The sequence below is a fragment of the Mesocricetus auratus genome, unplaced genomic scaffold (genome assembly GCF_017639785.1).
Source record: "Mesocricetus auratus isolate SY011 unplaced genomic scaffold, BCM_Maur_2.0 Super-Scaffold_4256, whole genome shotgun sequence".
NCBI classification, from domain to species: domain Eukaryota; kingdom Metazoa; phylum Chordata; class Mammalia; order Rodentia; family Cricetidae; genus Mesocricetus; species Mesocricetus auratus.
Genome location: NW_024429182.1, coordinates 2,412,110 through 2,430,690, shown reverse-complemented (window position 1 = coordinate 2,430,690; position 18,581 = coordinate 2,412,110). Strand labels below are relative to the sequence as shown.

At 50.3% G+C, this 18,581-nt stretch overlaps 2 protein-coding genes across 7 annotated transcripts in view; both read right to left on the bottom strand.

The window, feature by feature from the left end:
• Positions 1–890: 890 nt before the first annotated feature.
• Positions 891–8,623, bottom strand: CUNH10orf82 (chromosome unknown C10orf82 homolog). 2 transcript variants are annotated; one of them, XM_005085341.4, is made up of 6 exons: positions 8,516–8,623; positions 7,235–7,295; positions 3,792–4,010; positions 2,031–2,217; positions 1,226–1,323; positions 891–1,135 (listed from the first exon to the last, which is right to left on the bottom strand). In XM_005085341.4, the coding sequence occupies exons 2-6, from the start codon at positions 7,287–7,289 to the stop codon at positions 1,005–1,007; spliced, it is 690 nt and encodes a 229-aa protein (XP_005085398.2). In that variant the 5' UTR covers positions 7,290–7,295; positions 8,516–8,623; the 3' UTR covers positions 891–1,004. The 2 variants fall into 2 exon arrangements, with proteins under 2 accessions (XP_005085398.2, XP_040598101.1); XM_040742167.1 differs by lacking the exon at positions 8,516–8,623 and adding an exon at positions 6,307–6,447 and having other exon boundaries at positions 7,235–7,278.
• A 1,184-nt stretch (positions 8,624–9,807) lies between these two features.
• The window catches only part of Hspa12a (heat shock protein family A (Hsp70) member 12A), a 164,748-nt gene continuing 155,974 nt past the window's right edge, over positions 9,808–18,581 (bottom strand). For all 5 annotated transcript variants that reach the window (XM_040742115.1, XM_040742120.1, XM_013124673.3 and 2 more), the window contains 2 exons: positions 15,372–15,475; positions 9,808–14,162 (listed from right to left, as the gene is read on the bottom strand). In XM_040742115.1, the coding sequence (XP_040598049.1) occupies positions 13,525–14,162; positions 15,372–15,475 (742 nt within the window). In that variant the 3' untranslated portion in view covers positions 9,808–13,524. The remainder of the gene's footprint in view (positions 14,163–15,371; positions 15,476–18,581) is intronic.

Here is an 18,581-nt window from a genome sequence, read left to right as displayed (position 1 = left end):
TCCCATGAAAACAAGGGCCTCAGAATATGACTGGCTTGGAGACAGGGCCCTGCAGGCTTGAATAGGATGGCATCAGAATGGAGCCCAGGGAACTCTTCTGCCGATGTGACCAGTGTCCCCAAGAGGCCGTGAGTATACAGACACACAGGGAGAAGGACATGTAACTGGAAGACAGAGACTGAGGACCCGTGGCATGGCGTGAATGTTGAAACATCCCCCCAATGGGCTCCCGTGGTTGAGCACTGTCCCCCGTGGGTGGTGCTGTTTTAGAATCCTGCAGAACACTTACGTGAAGCCTCACTGGAGGACGTGTGTCACTTAGGGGAGGGCCTCCAGGTTTGCCGCAGCCTGTCTCTGTTTCCTGTCTACTCTGTTCCTGCCTGCAAATGCAGTGTGTGTCCGGTTACCTCATGTTCCTCCCTGCCTTCCCCAGCGTGATGGGCTCTGAACCCCCAAACTGTGCACACAACAAACCCTTCCACCCTCGAGTTGCTTCTTAGGGTATTTGGTCCCAGAAACTGAAATCTACAGATTTGGACTTTGTGTGTGGTGAAGACACCCGGCTGGGTACTGCGTTTAACCAGCCCCGGTAATCTCACATAGCCGGTCTGCCAGATTCTAGAAAAGCAGGGATGGAGTAGGCTGTCTCTACCAGGGCTGGGGGCAGGCTGCACCATTGGCTTGGCTTTCGAAGAAGAGCCTGACCAAGCTACACAAGCTCTTCCTCAGTGTTAGCAAGAGACAGCCCTGATGGGCCCTTCACTAGGTCAACATATTGGGAGCTCCCCCAACAAAAAAAAAAGAAAAAAGAAAAAACTTAACAGGTTGAGAAGTGACCTCTCTATTCAAAGACTGTCATGGATGACACGGCCGATCACTCAGGGCACAGGTAGCAGTTAAACAATTCTTATTTAATCTCCTCATTGCCCACGAGTGGGCAGGGCGAGTGCAGTAGGCTTCTGAAGTCCCTTGAGGCTCACATCTCTTTGGGAGGGCACCTGATTCTAGCCCTCTGAAAATTTCTTTGCTGGGGAGGGTGGCTCTCCATACACATTCCTGCTGCACGACAGACTGGACCACTGAGCACAGCCACAGGTTCCGGGAGCTCCGGGGTCCTCCCTTGGGGGTGTTTGGTCTGGAAGGGAAAAAGCCTCCATATGAGCTGCACACAGGTGACCTCGCTGATCAGGGAGGCCAGAAGAAAACGGTCCCTCTCCTTACTTACCCGGCACAGAGGATTCTGGGTATTCGGGTGGGAGACCTTGGAGCTGCGAGACTTTTGGAGAAGGGTCAGGAGGCTGTGCAGGTCTCGCACCATATATTCTAAAGTAGGCAGAGAGCGTGAAGTTACTCCTCACAGTAAGAGGCCTAGCACTTGGGGAACCCGGGCAAGCGCAGGGAGCTCCTTTGTTCTAATCCCTACAGCCCACCCCCGCCTTCAGTTCACCATCCCTGTCCCACGGATGACAAACTGATGCAGGAGAGCTGTCCAGCCAGATCCCAAATCAACCCTGGGGCACTGGATGCTAGAACCCATCATCCTCAGCTTTTTTGTTGTTAGGTTTATTTTATGTTAGGTTATATTATATTTAGGTTTGTTTATGTTAGGTTATGGTCTCTTTATGCAGCTCTGGCTGTCCTGGAACTCAGTATGTAGACTGGGGTGGGGGGTGGGGTCCTGATCTCAAAGAGATCTGCCTGCCTCTGCCTCTAGACCGCTGGGACTGGAGGTGTGTGCTGGGATTAGCGTCTCAGGCTGAGGCTGAGACAGACAGTGCTGCTTGTTGCTCCCAGCCCTTCCCTGAAAAGAATATGCCGCCCATGGCACCCCTGGCCTGGAGCACAGTGGCTGCCTGCAGGAATGTCCCCTCTGTGATGAATCAGGCATGTCTACACAGCAAGCCAGACCCAGAACCAAGGCAAGGCTATTGTGCTGGGGTGGGACATGCCCTGCTGTGCCTGCCCCTACCTTGGCTCTCCTCCCTGGGCCCTGCAGCTTATAGGTACAAGGCAAGGCAAGCTGCACTTACTGCTCGTAGGGCTTCTGCTGGGCCCTCTTGGACTGCTCCACCAGATCCAGGAAGTCCTTGTAGCACTTTTGGGCCATGATGGTATACCTTGTGGCACAGCCAAGTTCAGTGACCCTGGCTCTGGGCAGGTAGCCTGCCCAGCCGGGGATGGGGGGCTCGTGGAGCGGCTTTTTCACGTTCTTGCATTCTGCAAGGAGACAGCAGGGGTTCCCGAGGGTTTCAGAGAAGGGGGAGGGAGGAGGAGGGGGAGAAGGGCTTGCTCTCAAGTTCTCTGGCATATTAACAGTTTAAAAAAAAAACTGAAGGCCACACCTAGATCCCCAACTGCTTGCCAGGGATCTAAGGTGGCTGCTCCCCAGTAGATACCTCACATCATTCTTCCAACAGCCAAGGAGGCAGATGCCACCGTTAGCTCCATGTGTTACGTGTTACTTCCCTGGCAAGTCCTGAGACATTCATAGCCAGGAAGTACAGGTAGGTCCAGGACACACTTAGCTCTCGGGTCCTAAATCCAGGAGAGCCTCCAGGTGGGAGGAAGCACATGGGAATCATCACCAAAAGTGCCACCGGGTCCCGGTGGTGACACTGACCGGCAGGGTGAAGGCAGGTGTTAAAGAATCAAATAAATTCAGAGCTGGATGGCACCCTAGGGGATACCTGGTCCATCTTCCTCTGCCTTCCATGAAGAAACAGGAACCCAGAGTGGTAAAGCTGTTTGCTTTCTTACACACGGCAAGTAACCATAGACATGGCCTAAATCCTAAAACTTGGGCGAGGATTCTTTGTCATGCCTGGAATATTTTAAAACCTGGCAGACATATAAACTACCATCCATTTTTGATAAGTCCCTAAACAATTTTCATATTAACAAGAAAGGCTACCAGCCCAGTGTGTGTGTACCCATGCGCATACATGTACATGTGCACATGCAGTCACACACACAGTGAGTGTGCCATAGTACATCCATGTACTCGTATGTAAGTGTGTGCCAGTGCATCCATGTACTTGTGGAGGTCAGAGGTCTACACTGAATGTCCTCTTTTGTTACTCTTACCTTGTTTTTATTGGAGGCTGGTTAACACAATGATTCTGGAGACCGATTTGGCCATGAGACCTACCATGAGGTTACAGCCATTTGCTACCGTACCTGGCTTATTTGCATGGGCTTTGGGGGAATGAATCAAACAGGTCCTCACTCACACTCCTCCTCTGCCTTCTCAAGGGTCACCCAGGAGTTGCTTTGCTCTGTTCATTAAGCCTGGATTTATCAATTCAGTTTGATTGGCTTATTACGTTAGCGGCCGCAGCGGCGGATTTCCAGTAACTGGGTATATATGGGTGTCAGGGGTTGGGGTGAAGCTTCCATCAGAACAGTTGGATCCTGATTCTAGGGCAGATGTCAGTGTCCTTGCTGTGATACCCCCACCCCACCCCGGAACACCTCTAGGAACCTCTAAGAGGAATGAATGACTGCCTCATCCTCACAAGGCTATTGTGTCTGCTCAGAGATCAACGAAGTCCAGCTCAGAGAAAACTCCCAAAGTGGCATCCACAGAGCCATAAGCTGCTGTTCAAAGTTCACTGGGGCTCAGCTAGGGCTCCTAAGGCACTGCCAGCCTCCCCCAACTGCCTGGGACGGGGTCCCTTCTCCTCGACACCAGCTGTGTTTGGTTAGGTGCTCTTTCTGGCTGTACAATGGCCTGTTGGGATCTCACTTGGGACCAGGGTTGAGAGAATCTGATGGGGTGGGGGAGGCCATACCCAGAGTCAGGGGGTGATACTTCTTGGCATACTCATGCAGCGTCCACAGGACGGTGTCCTCGGAGCAGATGGGCTTCAGGGTCCGGAGGCTAGCCACAGAACAGTTCAATTCTTGCTGCTGCTCCTTGTACCTCTGCGTTTTCTCCTGGAAGGCTCTCACACAGTGATTCATGTCGTCCTCGCTGGTGGTTCCCTGGCAGCTGAGCCATGGTATGAAGCCTGGGAGAGCATGTGGAGTCACCACAGCCTGAGTGAGGTAGCTGGCTACAGTCTGAGAGCCCGCCTCTGTACCCACCGCTGCAAGCAGCCCCTCCACTTGGCTCCCCTCCGCTGGCTGCCACCAATGCTGCTTTATTTGTCCAAAGGCCATTAATACAGATGGTGTTGTTGTTTGCACCATGGCTGGTGCAGAAAAGTGACCTTGGAGATGGGGAGGGAAGGTCCACTTCAACAAAGGAGATGACAGTCACACAGTCTGATGGCAAAGCCCCCATGTCAGGCCGAATGGCAAAATGGGGAAAGCATTTAATGGGCCTAAATGATAGTCTGAGGAGTAATTGAAATTATTCATCTTTTATTTTGAGAGAGAGAGAAAGCTTATTTTCCTTGACACTTCCCAAATGCAATCTGGGATCTTTCTTGCCAGACCATAGAGAAATTGCAGGCCCATTAAAGCAGAGTCATATGACATAAAAAGGTAAATTCATTATCTGCAAGACCCACCCCCTAGGACAATTTTTCACCATTTCCCCACAAAATAACATGTAATCATTACAATTAGTAAGTGTAAAACACAACTATTTATTTAAACAGGGTGCTGAATCCTAAGTACTATAATATTGCCACAATAAAACCATTTTTTTAAAAGAGCAAACGAGGAAAACTGGTTAAGAACTTAGCTCCAAGCTGCAAAGTAAATAAGTATCTCTTAGTATTGTAGCTCATTGTTTGTGGCGTTTTTGTTTTGTTTTTGCTTTGTTGCTTAAAAAATAAAATCTGGCTTTAGGCCTGAATGTAGCAGCTCCAAATCCTTTACCCACAAAAAAGCACCTTCTAGAAAAATCTAATAGACTGACCTTGACAGGGCTGAAGTCACAGATCCCTCACCTGTTATGATTTGAATGTAAAATGTGTCCCCACAGGCTCAGGCTCATGTGTTTGAAACTTGGTCCCATGGTGCTAATCCAGGGGATTGTGGAAACATTAGGAGGTGGGGCCTGGCTGGAGGAAGTGGGGGAGGTGGCTGGAGGAAGTGGGAGTCTAGAGGAAGTGGGTGCCTGGAGGAAGCAGGAAGCTGGAGTGAGGGCTTTAAGGGTTTATCATCCAACGCCACTTCCTGTCCTCTCTCTGCATCTTGGTGTTGTGGACTATTTAACTGTGTGAAGGTGTGCTACATTTGTTTATGCTATGGACTATTACTTTAACTGTGTGACGGTGTGTTACATTTGTTTATGCTGTGGACTATTACTTTAACTGTGTGAATGTGTGTTACATTTGTTTATGCTATGGACTATTACTTTAACTATGTAAAGATGTGTTACATTTGTTTATGCTGTAGAATATTACTTTAACTGTGTGAAGGTGTGCTACATCTGTTTATGCTGCATTTGTTTAATTATGTAAAGATTTGTTGCTGTTTAACCTTGCCTGCCTTAGGCACCTGATTGGTCTAATAAAAAAATTGGCCAGTGGTTCATTGAGGCTGGCAGGCTGAGAGAATAAATAGGAGGAGGAATCTAGGCTGGAGAAGAGGAGAAGGGAGAAGAGAATCTGTAGAAAGAGGGGGATATGTCCAGGGCCAGAAGCACATAGTTGCCAGACAGACAGACATAGAGACAGCAGGAAAGTAAGATGTATAGAAAGAAAGGATTAAAAAGCCCTAAGGCAAAAATGTAGATAAAGAGAAAGATTAAAATAAGAGCTAAAATGAGGCTGAGCATTCACGACTAATAAGTCCCCATACCAAGATTTGGGAGCTGGTTGGTGGCCCAAAAAGAAAAGGGCTGCTGCATCTTGGTCCATCAGAGTGTGAGGAGTCCCATCCATGAGTCCCACTGCCAGGCCTTTGGGTTGTAGCTCAAACTGTAGCCAAAGTAAGTCCCTTCTCCCTTCCGTCGTCCCTCATCAGATGCTCGGTCACAGCAACAAGTAACTAGAGACTATTCCCAACCCTGCATGGATGGTATCCCTCCCCAAAGTCATTAAAGTCCCTAATCCCCATACCTACAGGCATGGTCTTAGAAAACAGAACTAATGAGCTGGGAGCAAGATCATTCCATGTTTACCCTGTCCCTAAAGCCAAAATGTCCTTACTAAGAGGGAGAGGGGAAAGGATCCCAGATGCCCACACTGACAAACATCCATTCGAAGAATCAACGATGGGGCTGGTCGCCATTTTATAGAATTCCTTTCCCGTGGGGGAAAAAAAAAGTTTATTTCCAGTCTTGTAGACAGTGGGCAAAGGGAGGTGTGAAGTAAATCTGAACTGAATCTGAATCCGAATGTATTCTCTTACCTAGCTTAGTAGGACCAGGGGTGAGCCTGGGAAGCCTTGGAATGTTTTCAAGCATAGCCCCTTCTGAAAATAGCTATATATGAAGACTGATGGCCCACTGAGAGAGGGTCAGTTACAGGGGTGTCCACAGTTCTCGGGAGCCTGAGGAGGAAGAGCCTTTAGGAATGGAGACCAAGGCTGACCTAGCCCATCCACATATATATGGCAGTTATGTAGCCTGGTCTACTTGTGGGACCCCTAGCAATGGGAGCAGGGGGCTGTCCCTAACACTTTAGCCGGCTCTCGGGAACCTACTCCTCATACTGGATCGCCTGGCCCAGCCTTAACACAAGGGAAGGTGCTTAGTCTTATTGCAACTTGATAATGCCACGCTTTGTTGATGCCCATGGGAGGCCTGCCCCCTTTCTGAACAGAAACAAAGGAGTGGGGGAGGGGAAGGTGGTAGGCGGGGAGGGGGGAGGGAAAACTATAGTCAGGATGTATTATAAATAATAAAAGAAACGGTGACCAACCGACGGTGTCGTTTCTCAACAATGAAAGGGTTCCTTAGACAGGACTTTCAGGGCTACAACCTCAACAGGACAGGAAGTCACTCCCCCTCTATGAGACATGGGAAGGAGTGAGAAACAAGAGCCGCCCTTGTGGGAGACTTGGGAGAGCACAACTCAGGAAGCACAGAGCCCCAACTTATCCACCTTTGTCTGGCCTCACTCACTGTCTTCTATCCTGATCCACAAGCCACCCTGCTGGTGTCCCAGGACTCCTGAAGGATTTGGCCTAAGTGTTTTCTTCTCAATCATCCAAGACTAGCTGTGCAGCACTGGGTGCTCTCAAGTGTGTTTTAAGAGTGCTAGCACCGGCCCGGTTAGACACAGACAATAACCAAGGCAAGCCAGAGACCAGGACCACGGCTATGAATGTCACTTACCGCTGTATCCTGGTGTGATAGGTACTTTTCTCATGAAGGTCTCAGGAGACTCCATTTTACTCTGCCAGGGTAGGGAAAGAGACATGAGACGGTCTCAAGAGTCCCTGCCTCAGGGATTTAGTGCACATGAGCAAGAGTTCTTGGGTGTAAAAGAAAGACTCTGTCCGGCCCTGACTGAGAGACAATGCCACCATCACACCCAAAGCTCGCTGACAGAGTTTAGTTATAAACCAGAGACCTGGTACCAAGGGCTCATTGCTTTTTTTGTGCTTAGTGCATATCCCCACCTAAGAGAGTCTCACTTTCCAGAGATACCCATCCATATACCCACCCATTCACCTATCCATCCATCCATCCATCCATCCACCCACCTATCCATTCATCCATCCATCCACCTATCCATCCATCCATCCACCCACCTATCCATCCATCCATCCATCCATCCATCCACCTATCCATCCATCCGTCCATCCACCCATCCGTCCACCCACCCACCCATCCATCCACGCATCCATCCACCCACTCATCGATCTAATAAAATTATATGCATATATGGCCAGAAAATATATGGCCATAAAACAGACAGAGTTGTGAGTATGCAGATGAGCAAGACCCAATAGCCACTATGCAAGGCTCAGGAAATTTGCACAATGATAAGATAAATGATAAGAAACCCATTTCTCCACAGCCCACTCTTAATCCAGGCAGAATCTGGTTTGGCAGCCACTCGGGTTGCTGCCCCCCTTTGCTCTCAGAATATCTGGAAATATCTCAGAATATCTGGGTGTCATAACTACGGGGACAGGATGTTACTGGTATCTTTTGGTTGGGTCCCTTCTGAATTTTATTCAATGCATATGAGACCCCCCCACACACAACAAAGGCTTAGAGCAATTATAGTCTTGGTGGGATCTGAAACACACACACACACACACCCCAAACATTCTAGTACCAGCTACGTGGATGCTACCTCTGGAGCAAAGACCCTCCCTTCACCAGGGATCATCAATGGTCTCCCACAACCAGCCAAGGTTTGTATTCGGATTCTGTGACTCATTTATGCTCTATCCTGCCAAGGCGGTGTATCTCTGTAAAGCGATACTTTTTGGAGTGAAAGGAGGCAGGACATATTGTCTACAATGTGACTCCTGGTGGTTAGAACCAGGCCATCCTGCGGGGAGATGGGGCGGGAGGTCGCTTGGAGGGATTTCTGAAGAAAGGCAGGGTCCAGGAGAGAACAGGACCGTTCTCCACCCGCTTCCACGGGGCCCCTGCTCTCACCTGTGCAGGCCGAGCACCCCTAAGGGAACCAGACAACACGGCCTGCTGCCCGCCCACCGGCTCTCCTGGGCCTTTGTGAGCTCATTCTAGCAGGGCGGGGCAAATTCTAGATTCATCCGGGATATTTGGGGCTGGCCCTGCCCCCTACGTGGGGATCAGGAGTGGGGGGTGGGGGACGACACCGGAACCAGAACCAAGAAGCTGTTAAACCCCCGCGAACTTGGCCGCTGGCCCCTCAGCGGCTAGCTCTCCCGGGCACTGCGAAGTCCAGCCGTTTGCCATAAACGTTTGTTCTGGGAGCTCATGCCTGTGGCTTGAGTTCCTCATTCCCACCGGGGGGGGGGAAGCGGGACCGACCGTCAAGGGAGGTTGCAGCTCCTGTTCGGTGGTATGGACACAGAGGGGATGTGTGCGGAAAGCCATCCCCATTTCCTCCTGGAGGTTGCCAGTGGGCTCTACCCCCGCCATGTGAGGGCCAGCAAGGGGCAGGAGGCAGTCAGGGAATGGAGGCCATCTGTGTGTCTCAGTTGGCTTCCCAAACACAGGCACCTTCCCCAGCCTAATGCACCCCTGCATACAACTTTCTCCATTAGGAGAGCTGGGGTTTGTCCTGTCCCCTCCCCCCCTCCCCAGTGTCCCAGGACACAAACGCTTTCCCGACATTGAGAAAGTTCTTACTCCTCTCTAGCAGTGGTTTCATGGGAGGGAAGATGGCTTGAGGCAGCGTTTCATGTGTGAACCAAATGGGATATGGATGGCTCCGCCCCGTCTCCAAGGAGGAGGGATTGCTTTGCATGGCCCACCTGAAGCCTGTTTAGTGTGCTTCCCTGGAGTGGCCAGGAGGACCTGGCTAAGACTTTACCTATACCACCTTTCACCCCCATGGACTCCTGAACCACACCTCCAGCCATCCAGACACCTCTAGAGCCAATTTAGAACATGCCCCAGGGGTAGAGCCAGGGAGGAAGCCAAGGATTTAGACTGCTAGTCTCTGCCTGGAGGGATGCCCTGAGGGCAGGCACCAAGAGGCCTCATCTGCTTTTAATGATTTTCAACTGGATGTCATGAACCATCCAACACTCTGCCCTTCTGCCTTCCCTCTTGCTAAACCACGCTTCCGGTCTGGAGGAGACAGGACTCTGGGCATCCGTGGAGCTTTGGTTCCCGGTCTAGGAAGGGCTGTCAGTCAAGCTTGCACCACCTGAAAAGGGACTTGAGACAGGAGAAAGCAATGATTCCCCCCCAACAATTCCACCTGTACTCCCCAAATGAGACAAACTATTCTAGGCCACTTGGAATTCAGAATTTCACTTTATTAGAATCTGTTTGCAGACACAATCCTGTCTAGGCGTGGACTGCTGCAAAATTCTGTGAAGTTTGGCTCTGTCTTGTTGTGAACAAAGACTCCCAGTGGCTGAGATCTTAGGATACTGTTCCATATTTCGAGCAGATGAGGCGTTTTAAGATATTATGGCCAACGACTTTTATACTAGCCATTCACTTAAGCCATTCCCCACCATACGTTCTACGCAGCCTAAACACAACTATTACATCACTACAATGTGAAATTCGATCTTCGATTAATAATGCATTTTGACTCCTGTTTATATTGGTGCATGCAATTCTTTGCTACCCTGGCAAGTTAACCAGACCTGGACTCTAAAAGCTAAACTTGGTCTAAGTAACATCCTAAGGGTGGGGGGCGGGCAGGCTCTGTAACCTGGACTCAGCCATCGCTCCCAGGGCTGCTTCTGAAGCACCTCCCCTTTCCTGCTGGTAAGCCACCGGTCATTCTGCAATTATGAGTGCCTACTGTGTACAGGAAAGGCAGTTAAGTAGCCAGATAATAAATACAAAGGTCAACTGGCCGAGACCACAGACCCTCTAGAACTTTCTAAGCTGGGGAATGTGTTCTGAGTGTACTTACCCAGTGTCCTATAAGAGTATTTCAGCTGGGTGGGGGATAGATGGGAGGACTTTACTAAGTGTTTGGCTGCTGGGGCTGCAACTCTGGGTCAGAAGGAATTACCACCCTTTCTCCATCATTAGTTTGCTAACACTGCAGATTTCTATCAGCTCGTTGAAGTTGAAAATCAGAGCAGGGAGGCAGATCTAGCATACGGTGAGGAGTGCTTTACATTAGCCAGGAGAAGACGGGCTGAACTATAAACCTCTCCCGCTCACTTACGCAACCCAACGGAAACCTCGGTTTGTGTACCACCGGGTTCCTCTGATCACCAAGTATGCCAAGCTTAGCCTTACCAGAGAGGAGAGGTCAACAACCCTGCGAGACACAAAGCGTTTGGGTTAGGCATCGCTTTTACAGAACCAGGATGTTCCAGCTGCCATAGTCTGGACAGGAGAATTGATACGTTGCTCTTCATGCGGAAGCCGCTCAGCTTTGGGCGGGGCGGGCGGGTGGGCGGGCGGGTGGGCGGGTGTGGCCAGAGTACTCTGACCCAAGGCACCTCTGTCTATTGCTCGGTCTTGCATGCATAGTCCATTGCAGGGCATCGGCACGGAGCGTGATCGGTGAGAGCAATTGAGAAAAGAAGCCGTGGAGCGAGCTTTCAGGCAGCAGTGTTAGTAACCAAAAAACTAAGAGTGCTTTCCTTTTCAAACAAGCACACGCGGTAGAGATAAAGATTCTGTACAAGATTCTAGTAGTAATATGTACATAAAATTATATCCATTATAACAAAATTGAAAGTCTGTTTTGAGGACTGCGGCGGCTGGAAACACCAAAGGGAAACCCCACGAGCTTCTGAGGCAGAGTTGGCAGGAGAGTCCTAGCAAGCATCCTGATGCCCCGGATTTGAGACCCTGCCACTCAGTTTGGGGCTCCCATCTCCTGTTCTATGGTTTGATAGCGTTTTCACATTCTAGCAGGGAATTCTGCAGCAAGTGGTGTGAAAAAGAAGACAGTCGGTTGGAATTCAAAATGCTACTTAAAATCTACATATTGGCTATGGCGATGAGTTCACAAATCCAACTTGCATTTGAAGTCCCTTCCCTTGTTCTGCATTCACTCATTCACTCACTCATTCATTCATCCATCCATCCATCCATCATGCATGCCTCCAGTGATTTGAAATCAGAACGAATTCCAGCAGGTGGGAAAGGCAACTTTGAACAGATCAAACGGACTATGATCTTCATTCCTTGTCCTCGGTTGACTCCTGAATGTTGTCCAGACTGGCTTTGCCCAGAGGGAAGGTGGGAACACAGAACCTAGCTTGCTCCTCGGGCAGCTTCATTCTCAGAGGTTTCTTTTGTGACATCTTTTTCCTTCCCTGATCCTTCCTGTGACAGATTGCCCCCCCCCCTGCGCCAGGCCAGGTGGGTCTCCGACCCCTCTCATGTGGAGGGCAGGGTGTGTTCGTATACACATTCTTCCCTAAGAGAACTCTGATAGGAAGGTTTGAAGCCACACACTGTGGTCTGTGGTCACTTCAGCTTTACAAACCCTCAGGCTCAAGAATCCCACATTTTGAACACTAAAAAACGCAGATCCCGTCTCTCTGGGTTCAGCTCTGGCTAAAAGGGGTTCGATTCAGGACCTGCTCTTGACCAGCACCCAGGCAATTCTGCGGCAGACGGGCCGCAGACCGGCTTTTAAAAAGGCTGCTTTCATTTACCAGGTCTAGGTTTACACACTATTTTTTTAGGTAAGTTTGAAAAGCTGAAGATTCGATGGACACATTTCATGGAACAGAACCCCCTTTCATATTTCCTTATTGGGGAATGAAGAACAGATGGAAGGAAGGGGTTAACTGAAAATGTGCATGCTTTGCAAGGGGGGGGGTGCGCTTGATGACACATAAAAACAGGGCAAACAAAACTTCACTTTCTCAAACAAAATTCCTACTAAGATCACCTGAAATTATGCAGTACTTCTGAACCCAAGGTTTGTTGTTTTTAAGAATTACCTTCTGATCTGTGTTTGCATTTACTGGGTTTTCAATGAGCCCCAGTTAACTGTGGTCCAAAAATGCGTAACAGTATAGTATAGTATAGTATATTTTTCAATAGACCACATTCATATAAATTTTATCAAAGTGTTTTCATAAGTGTCCTATTTCATCATTAGTTATTGTTGCTAATCTCTTACTACTTTATTAAATTGAACTTAATTGATGTGTAAGTCTAGAAAAAAATAGTATAAATAAGGTTTGGTACTATCCACAGCGTTGGGCATCCGCTGGGGGACCTCAGAATGTATCCTCTACAGATAGAAAGGGACTGCTCTAATTTGGGTTAAGTCACTGACTCTTCAGTGTGCATTTCCTCCAAAGGAAGTTTTACCTGCTCTGGAAAACGGAGGTATCAGCCCTCTTACCCCCAACCCCCAACCCTGCTTGAGTTAGCTGAGGCTGTCCTATCCATCCTATCCTGGTTGAGTTAGCCGAGGCTGTCCTATCCTTCACTGAACCTCCTTGGAATTTAAATTGTATGAGAACCTAAACTAGAGCCCAGTGTAGACAGTCTTCTCCCACTGGCTTTAAAAAATTTAAAACAAATACTGTAAGCGGCCACTGAGTCACCAGTTTGAGTCCCATGATAAAGAGAAGAAACTAACTGTGGGGAGCTGGTATTTCCTAGTCACTGTCATCCAGGAGGATTAGCTTACAAAGACCTTCAAAGAAGATCCCTTCGAATCCCAAGAGATGGCAGTGGGTGTCCTCAGTGCTCCCTTACAGGGACCTCTTCGTGGCAAGCTGCACCAACTGTCTCACCAAGGGCGGTCTTTACCACTCAGGAACCTGCTCTAGGATCCCTGGACTTCCCATTTCCAGACCTTGGTATTAATCTCTGAGTTTTTCCGACTCCAGTGTACCCTCAAAAATAAATCCTTGGTTAATTCTCTCCCTGGTTCTCCTCTTTCCTACTAAAATTCAGGCGGGCAATGGCAAGGGTCAAGGTCAGGGACAGAACAGTCAAGGTCGAGGTCAGCGAATGCGGAGGCGGAGGAGTCCCAGGCTGCATGGGGCGGGGGAGGGGCGGTTAAGTTAGTAATTTAGGAAGTCAATCCCCACTTTGACGCTCTTTGAGGTGGCTACATCGACGGCCGTGGCCTTGATCTCGGTATCCCCAAACTGCATAAGGGTCTGGATCTCCCTGCGGGCGGGCACTGCCGTGCCGCTGGTCCCTGTGAGATCCAGGCGGAGCGTGCCGCACTTCCTGACCCCCGGGTCGGTGATGAAGCTGACGTCGTCCTGCTCGGAGCTGTAGATGTGGATGACGATGACCAGCTGGGAGGGCTTGGCGGGCGTGTAGCTGCGCTTGACCAGCTCCCCCAGGGCCACGGACTGGTCAGCGGAGATGAACTTGTCAAAGACATCGGTGCACCAGCGGGTGCCATCCTTCACCAGCAGCTTCTCCGGAGGGTGTTTCCCCTCCACATAGCGGTTCAGCACGCCCACCCCATAGGTGAGGGGAGATCGGCGCACCTTGATGACCGCGGGGTCCAGGCCGAAGAGGACCGCACCCTTGAGGATGGTGAGGCCCACGTCCTGGGGGATGATGATCCTGCACTTGTCACCAAAGGCAGCCTGCACCGCCTGCTGCAGAAGGGGAGCCTCTGCAAAGCCGCCCACCAAGAAGAGGAACTTGACAGTGGAGACCTCGGGCTTCTGAAACAGGTCCCCTGAGAGGGAAGAAGGAGGGGAGATCGGGTTACCCAAAGCATGGCCTGGTGCAAGGCGGAGAACGTAGAAGCGCCCCCACCCTCTCGTCTGAGCCAATGGGAGTCAGCTAACGTGAGCACCAGCCAGCATCAGGACACTAGCTTTGCCCCGGCTCATCCAACTGCATTTGTGTTGAACTAGTCCTATGAAGAAAGGTTTACACACTGTCTGCCTAGGAAGGAAGGCCAGGGCTGTGCCAAGTCGAAGCCTAACTTGTCAGAGGTGGTGGTGGTGACTTTCCCTGGAATTCACTCTTCCTAACAACAGCATTCCTTTAAGCACGTGGCCAAACTGTTAGAAGTGACTGTCTCTGACAGTCACAAATGATGCATAAAGGGCATGATATTTGGATCCTGAAGAGAAAAGAAAAATCCCTGCCAGGTTACTGTGTGCCTCTGGGCGAGGGTAACCAGACGAGACGACAGCATGGACGGACAGACTGTCTTGCTGGACTCCTTCCCTGGTTCACAAAACAGTTCCTCCTTTCCCAGTGAGGCAAGGATTCCCAAGTTTTCTCGGCACTTCAGACAAGACACATTCCCAGGGCTTGTCGCTCTAGAGAGGCATGGCTTCGGCATTCTTTGACCTCTGACCTTCAAGGCCAAAGGGAAGCCTGGGTAAGGGAAGCCTCTGCAGAATCAGAGGAACAGCATACAGAGCCATGCCCAGCGGCCACGCTCATGGTGTGACCAATCCCTGCCCATTCCAGGAGGCTCCAGCCTTGTAGCTTAAAGATCCAGGTTATCCACCAGCTGGGCTGCCTCAATGCTGTCCCTGTTCCCAGCTCTGTCCCACAAGTGGCCAAAGATCCAGCTGATACTTGGTGGGGAATGTTCTTCTGTGTATGTTTGTCGTATTGGTTGGCTGATGAATAAAGCACTGTTGGCCAATAGGGAAGCAAGATAGGTGGGACTAGGAGTCGAGGAGGATTCTGGGAAGTGTAGTAGGGAGTCGCCAGGTGATCCAGGGAGGAGAGGACGCTTGAGTCTGGCGTTCTCGGTAAGATAAGACCTTATAGACATATGCATATTAGTAGTTATGGGTTAATATTTAAGACAGAGCTAGCCAATGAGAAGCCCTACATATCGGCCAGCAGCACTGTAACTAATAGAGTCTCTGTGTGTTACTTGGGGGTTTTGAAGAGCGGGGATCCCGTAACAGATACTCACGGAGGTGCTCGATGATGCTGTCGATGGTGGGTTTAAAGAGGGCGTTCATGGCATCCGGACTCATCCTCAGCATCCCCTGGGAGGACCACTTCACGAAATCCACACTGGGGGTAGACAGCATCAAGAGGGGCAAGCAGTGAGCGAGCGCACGGCGCCCAGGTGGATGTGCACAGGTGTGCCGTAGGGGTGAGCCCATAATACTGTCCACGGCCCAAAGGGCGTGGACAGGGGTACGGGGGGGGACAGGTGAAGACGCAAGGGAAAGAGAAAGCAAAAGCTCTTGGAAGCTGGCCGCGTTCCTAGAGCTCCTGTCTCCCTGTAAGCAAATTCTATATTCAATAAATCTATTAGGCCTCCCTTTTCAGATAGCGGTATCTCCGTCAGCTGGTGTCGGAAGTGGGATTGGGGCACGGAGAGTATTGTGGGCTCACCCCTACCGTGTGCGGCCCAGGTGGATCTGCACAGATGTGCGGCCCGAGAGACCGTCTCTCCCATCGTTGGGATAAAGCCTTGTAAGTTCAACTGCCTGGACCTGGACCCTCAGAAGCTGGAGCTAAGACATCTCCTTATCTGTTTCTCTTTGCTTTATACCAGCAGCAACGCCCCCCCCCCCAGTACAATGAAGGTCGATGTCTATCGCAAGAGACCAGAAGGTAAATACAGACTCTCCATCTTGCGTTTCTCCACCCGGTGATAGTTGGATACGAGCATGTTAGAGGGAAGGACATGTGTGCTGTACTGACTTGAGCTACAAGCCTGTGCCCGGATGCACCTCCCCGGCTCTCCAGGCCCCCGTGGGCATCACAGAGATGAACCTAATCGTACAGGATCGCCCTGGGTTTGTTTCTGAGGTCTTTAGCCAAGGCCCAGCACAGCCAGAAGCAGCCGGGTGGAGCAGGAAGAGCACCGGCCAGGGAGGCCATGCTGTGGTGCGGCCCCATTACCCAGCAGCCAGGGGCTCTGCCCTCCGTCTTCTCAGAGCCTGGTTTCTGTGGCTGGAAGCCAAGGTTAACAGTTCTGACCTTAGTGCCCCTCTGGGATTGGGGGGATGTGTATGAAGACTGAGTGCATGCCGTGTCTGTGAAAACAGTTGGGGAAGTTCTCGATTGTCCCAACTTAATGCTGGAAACTCTCCATTTCCCAGACCCTCAGTAGAGACCCCGCCCTGCTCAGAAGTCCAGGGACACCTCAGTCTCTGAAGCAAAGAGCACACCAACAGCAACACATCTGGATGACGACACCAGGTTTCCTGGGCCAGGACAGGTTTCCATGGCAAAAGCCAAAGGACAATGCAGGGTGTGGAATGACCCTACAGCTCATCGTGGCTGGCTGGTTTCCACCACGGGAGGGTTGGACGGCCCCAGGCACTGTGCATCCAGGACCTGGGACTCAAGCCAGAGGGAACCAAATGCGGCCGAGAAAACAACACCCCAGTAAGACTGTCAGCCTGATGTGGCCCTTCGCAGAGGGCAGGACATCCTGGGTCAAAGCTACTTTGTTTCTCACTAAAAGGAACCAAGCCTTCTTAGAGAGAACTGGTCCAGCCCAGGTCCAGGGCAGGGAGTGTGTGAGGTGAATCAAGAGTGTCTTGGTCTTCACAGAGCAGGGGTCGTTGCTGCATCAAACGGGACTGCAGCCAAGTAGATGAGGCTGCTTCCGTCCAAGGTGGGACATCAGCGAGGCCACAGTCAGCATGGTTTAAAAGATGCGAAGCAAGCTTAAATCCACATTTTCCTGCATAGTTAACTCATTACCATTTTGAAGGATGCTAGGACCTACTCTGTTTTTTGAGACAGTCTCATGATGTAGCTCTGGCTGGCCTAGAACCCCCTGTGTAGACAGGACTGGCACCAAACAGAGAGTGTCCTGCCTCTGCCTCCCTAGTACTGAGATACTGAGATTAAAGGCGTGTGCCACCACTGCCACTTTTTAAAAAGACAACTGGAAGGAAGAATCATCATTTATTCTCTTTTCTGAAGTCACCAAACCACCGAGGAAAAACTTTCTTTACATATATGAAAATGTCACAATGAAGTTATTGCATATAATTACTACATATAATCATTATGTGTTAATAAGCATACATTTACAAAAACTGCCACATATTAAGTAGATTTGCCAAAAATTCAGACTCGAATCCACCTAAGACTATTTGGGAAAGCGAAACAGGGACAGAAGCACAGACCCAAGGGACAGAAGCACAGACCCAAGGGACAGAAGCACAGACTCAAGGGACAGAAGCACAGACCATGGAACCTGTGGGCAAACGGGGCGGCCAATCACCGTGACGACTGACACACTGCAGAAGGGTGAAACCAGGAGGGAAGACTGTATGCGGGTGGGGCTTGACAGCAAGGCAGGCTGTGCAGCCTTCGTTAGGATGCTGACACAAGCTAGAGAAATGAGACAGACAGACTGATAGTGATGGCTGGCTTTTAAAAAGTGTATGTGTGAGAGAGAGAATGTGAGAGACAGGGGTGTGTGTGTGCGTGTATAAGAGAGAATGCGTGTGAGTGTGTGAGAGAGAGAGAGGGAGAGAGAGAGAGAGGGAGAGAAGGATGGAGAGAGGGAGTGTGTACGTGTGTTAGAGGGAATATGTGTGCGTGTGTAAGAGAGAGACAGAAAGAGAGAGAGAGAGAGAGAGAGAAGGATGGACAGAGGGAGTGTGTACGTGTGTTGGAGGGAATATGCATGTGTGTGTGTGTGTGAGAGAGAGAGAGTGGAAAGGAGGGAGGAAGGGAATATATATGGGAGAGAAAGCAGTGGGACTGTGTGTGAGAGAGAAAAAGAATGTGTGTGTGTGTGTGTGTGTGTGTGTGTAGAGAAGGGGGAATGTGTATGTGTGAGGGAGAAAATGTGTGTGAGAGACAGAATGTGAGAGAGAGGAGTGTGTGTGTGAAAGAGAGAATGTGTGTGAGTGTGTGTGTGTATAAATGTGTATGCACTCTCATGTAGGCATGTGGGCATATACATGTCATAGTATGCATGACACGAGGAGGTCAAAGGACAGCCTCAAATGCCAGTCCCTGATGGGGCATGTCCTTTGTATATATGTTTCTCTTACTGGTTGATGAATAAAACACTGTCTGGCCAATGAGGCAGGAAGATAGGCGGGGCTTGGATGAGGAGAATTCTGGGAAAGGTAGGCAGAGAGGGCCTGCCAGGGACAGTCACCATGTAGACCACTGATGTGGGTAGTCCTTCTGTGTA